The 4,134-nt window shown below is 32.4% G+C and overlaps 1 protein-coding gene across 1 annotated transcript; it reads left to right on the forward strand.

Annotated features, from left to right (window-relative positions):
• The first annotated feature begins 2,557 nt into the window (after window positions 1-2,557).
• On the forward strand, window positions 2,558-3,541 carry LOC100761788 (olfactory receptor 52D1-like). Its single transcript, XM_027407995.1, has one exon. It carries the CDS (start codon window positions 2,558-2,560, stop codon window positions 3,539-3,541), a length of 984 nt encoding a protein of 327 aa, XP_027263796.1.
• The last annotated feature ends 593 nt before the right edge of the window (window positions 3,542-4,134 follow it).

Consider the following 4,134-nt stretch of genomic DNA (forward strand, 5'->3'; position numbering starts at 1 on the left):
ACTACAGCCCCACTTTTATTTTTAAAAAGGCTGAGTCTCCATCTTTTCTTTTCATGTTTATTTAAAGTTAAATAGTGAGATTCAAACAATTAAAAAGTGCTGCTGAGGGGGAGGCTGCAGAGATGGAGGAGGTCTCCCTGTCCGCTCTGCTTTCTAGGCTCTCCTGTTAATAACATGTGACTCCAAAGATTGTAAAGTTATCTCTGATCTCAAATCTCCAACTTCCAATCTTTTGTTTTGTTTTTTCTTGATTCCATGAGGAAGCCATCCCCATTTGTTGGCCCTGGGAACCTGAGACAACTGAAATTTGTCCATAATTGGATTCAATCATGACACATAGTAACCCATGGAAGAAACTACAGCTTATGTAAGCCTAATGGATGTACATCTTGACTCTTGAAGAATTTGTAATCAGGTAATGAATACACAATAACTCTCATTATATGACCAAGTAGGAATACATGGAACTTTTCAGGGCTCCACTCAAAGCAACCAGTCACACCAGATTCTATAAGATTTCTTGGGACAATTGATCCCATGTGTTTTTGAGCTAACTGTGAAGAATCTACATTATAAGCAAGAAGTATATACATAATCTAACTTGTAGAATTGAATTTTTCTTCTCAGTTAAGTGTTCAGAATTGCATTAGGGATGGTTTAGTTTGACAAGGAAAGACTAGATTTGGAGGAGCTTCTTCACATAATGAAAAAAATAGAGCTTTTAACGTTACTTGTAATCAAATTAATACTGAAGGCATGTTTTAATGTTGGATACACAATAATCCTCATCATTTTTATTAATACCAAATAATTAAATAATACTAATAATTAATTAATTACAGAAGTAATTTATCAATGTAATTAAACATGAATGTCCTGATGTTAGTATGTGAGCTACAATCCAGATTTATCACTTACCAGCTTTTCAAATTTACAAAGTGACTATGACTCTCCATAGCAAGAAGGTAGATAAGGTTTAAGAGTTAATACATGTGATATTCTCAGAAGAATGGTCTTATCAATTGCTAACAGATTTAGAAACATAGGATATTATGTAATTAAATGACAATCCAAGTATTTCTTCTTTGTATTTTTGTTCTAACCACTAAATGACATAGTTTATAAATTAAAATTGCAACCTGCCTTGACCTAGCTATCCAACTGTTTCCACAATTAAAAAAGAATTTCAATCTCTAAGCTCTCTGAATGTCACATAGTGGAAGTGAGCACATAGTATGTATTTAAAATTTCAAATAAAAATGAATATAAAATTATAATATATTTCCAATTTGATATTGACACACAGTCTGTAATATATATTATAAACCTGATTTTTGGATACTATTAATAGTCATGATCATAAACAACCCATAATGTAAGACTATCTATAATGGTAAATATTTTAGGAGCAGCATCAATTGTGTTTCTAAATATAAGAGAATAAAAATATTTATATATTATGAGACTGACACAACTTTCATGGTTGTGTTTTAATAATAGGTTAAAAATTAAACAAGTGAAATCATTAGTTTCCAGCACAAATCTGGGGTTGAATATCAGGCAACAAAAACATACTAGGCAAGGAAAAATTTGTGAACAGAAGTTTTGATGAAGAATACCCAATCTATCAACTTGGCTAAGGAGAGGTTGTTTGACTCATAGATAAATTGAAAGAAGTTTCAATAGCTAAAATAATGTTATAATTAATTTATTGTAAAAACTGCCTAGTAAAAAGAAAGTACAATGAAGTATCATGAATAACATCTTGCTTTGCTTATCTCCTAATATATATTTTTCTGATATATATATATATATATATATATATATATATATATATATATATATATATATTTTGTTATCCCAAATGTACATGGTCATTCATCTACTGCTATTGACAGATTATCAAATATATTGGTATTGGTATTCTTATATCATAGATATGTGCACATAACCATTTGGAATTTCTCTAAAGTATTGTCACTAAAATTTATTTTTAAAAGAAAGAAAAGCAAAGAAACAAAGGAAAATAATCCTAATCTAATTCTTCACAGACTACTTTTCTTATTAACATGTTTTACTCCCTTATGCCATAACATACACATTCTTTAATTTTCAATCAGTATCAAATTCTTTCCAATGGAAGATGATAAAAATTTCAAACACTTAAAGCTATACTTTAGTAGCCAAATGTCTTCCTCATTTACATTAATCATATTACAAAATGGAAATTAACATAGTAATGCAAATAAGAACATTAATACAAAAATAGAAAGTATGAAAGTTGTTCTTTCTGTGGTTAAGGAGAACAAAGATTTCAGGGCATCACACTAGAAAAAAAAAGTTTCATAAATATCTCATTACAGATTTCAACTATTTCTGAATTTGAGTAGTAAGTTTTCAAAGACAGAATAATGTGTTTTATGCCATAAAATAACTTTCTGCTATGCATTTAAAGGTTCAGTAATTTCTTCAGTACAAAAGGTATTCCCTGTACATTTTAAGTAATGAGAAGTTTCAAATTTAGAAATCATTTTCATTCCTTTTATAGAAAACATCCATGAAAAAGAATCTAAGACATCTGACACTTGTTATGTCTGTCTACAATAAGTCTGATGTCCATCCTTCAACCTTCATTCTCATTGGCATTCCTGGGTTGGAGGCAGCACACATGTGGATTTCCATTCCTTTTTGTACGGTCTACATTTTAGCATTAGTGGGAAACTGTTCACTTCTATTCATCATCAAGACAGACTCCAGCCTCCATGAACCAATGTACCTCTTCCTCTGCATGTTAGCAGTGGCTGACCTTGTGGTTTGCACTACAGCTGTTCCCAAACTTCTCAGTCTCTTCTGGTTTCATGACAGAGAGATTTCCTTTGAAGCTTGCCTCACTCAGATCTTCCTAATCCACTCTTGCTCAACCATGGAGTCTGGCTTTTTCTTGGCCATGGCATTTGACCGTTATGTAGCTATTTGTAACCCATTAAGACACTCAGCTATTTTGACACACACTGTAACTGGAAGGATCGGTCTAGCTGTTGTACTTCGGGGAATAGCCCTACTCAGTCCTCATCCTTTCTTGCTAAATTGGCTTCCCTATTGCAAGACTAATATAATCTCCCATACATACTGTGAGTTCATGGCCCTCATCAAGATTGCCTGTGCTGAGACAAGATTCCGCAGAGTATACAGCCTCGTTGTTGCTTTCCTCACAGGAGGGGTGGACTTCATATTAATCATTTGTTCTTATGTCCTCATACTAAACACTGTTTTCCATCTTCCTTCTAAAGATGCCAGACTCAAGACTCTGGGCACCTGTGGCTCACATGTTTGCGTCATCTTAGTATCATATACCCCTGCCTTCTTCTCCTTCCTCACCCACAGGTTTGGACATAAAGTGACACCCCCAGTGCACATATTTGTGGCCAACATCTATCTTCTTGTACCCCCCATGGTGAACCCCATTATTTATGGTGTAAGGACAAAGAACATAAGAAACAGATTTCTCAAAGTGTTTAGGTTTGCAAAGTTTACCAACTGAATTGGTTTTGTTGATGAGTGAAAACTAAATACATTCTTTTGCCTAATTTAGGACATGAGTTTATTTTCTTCATTTTAAAATATTTTATAAGATTGTTAAGGGTTTTTAGTGAAAAGTGACTTACAAAAACATAATTGTTTGCTAAAAATAGATACAATTGTAGGTTTCCTGTGAATTTCAGACCTGTTTCCCAAACAAGAAAGAATTACTGTACAATGATGCCCTAATCATTATCCTACAAGTAATTATTTAAATTTAATTATTATCTTTGTAATACATGGCTTTTAAACATTTCATTTACATAATGCCTGTATTCTCATTATAGAAACTATGATTTTGGATTTGTGTGGAAATAGGGGATTATAGAAATGCAGAAATCTATGAGGACATCTTATTTTGAACACACTTTTCATTAGCCATTTTGACAGCACTATATAGCTCTTCTTAGACTGTTGTAATTATTTCTCATTTATTCCAGTATTATTCCATCACTTCTTTTTTGAGAGGATCTTGTCATCCAACCTTAATGTAAACCCACAAAACAATATCTATCAGTCATTTGTTCTGGGAAGTTTCCTACCTTTTAAAAGATA

This window comes from Cricetulus griseus, chromosome 3 (assembly GCF_003668045.3).
Source record: "Cricetulus griseus strain 17A/GY chromosome 3, alternate assembly CriGri-PICRH-1.0, whole genome shotgun sequence".
In the NCBI taxonomy this organism is placed as follows: Eukaryota; Metazoa; Chordata; class Mammalia; order Rodentia; family Cricetidae; genus Cricetulus; species Cricetulus griseus.

Excerpts from the sequence above, each read along its gene's own strand:
- LOC100761788 (XM_027407995.1), top strand. The coding sequence starts at position 2,558 with ATGAAAAAGAATCTAAGACATCTGACACTTGTTATGTCTGTCTACAAT.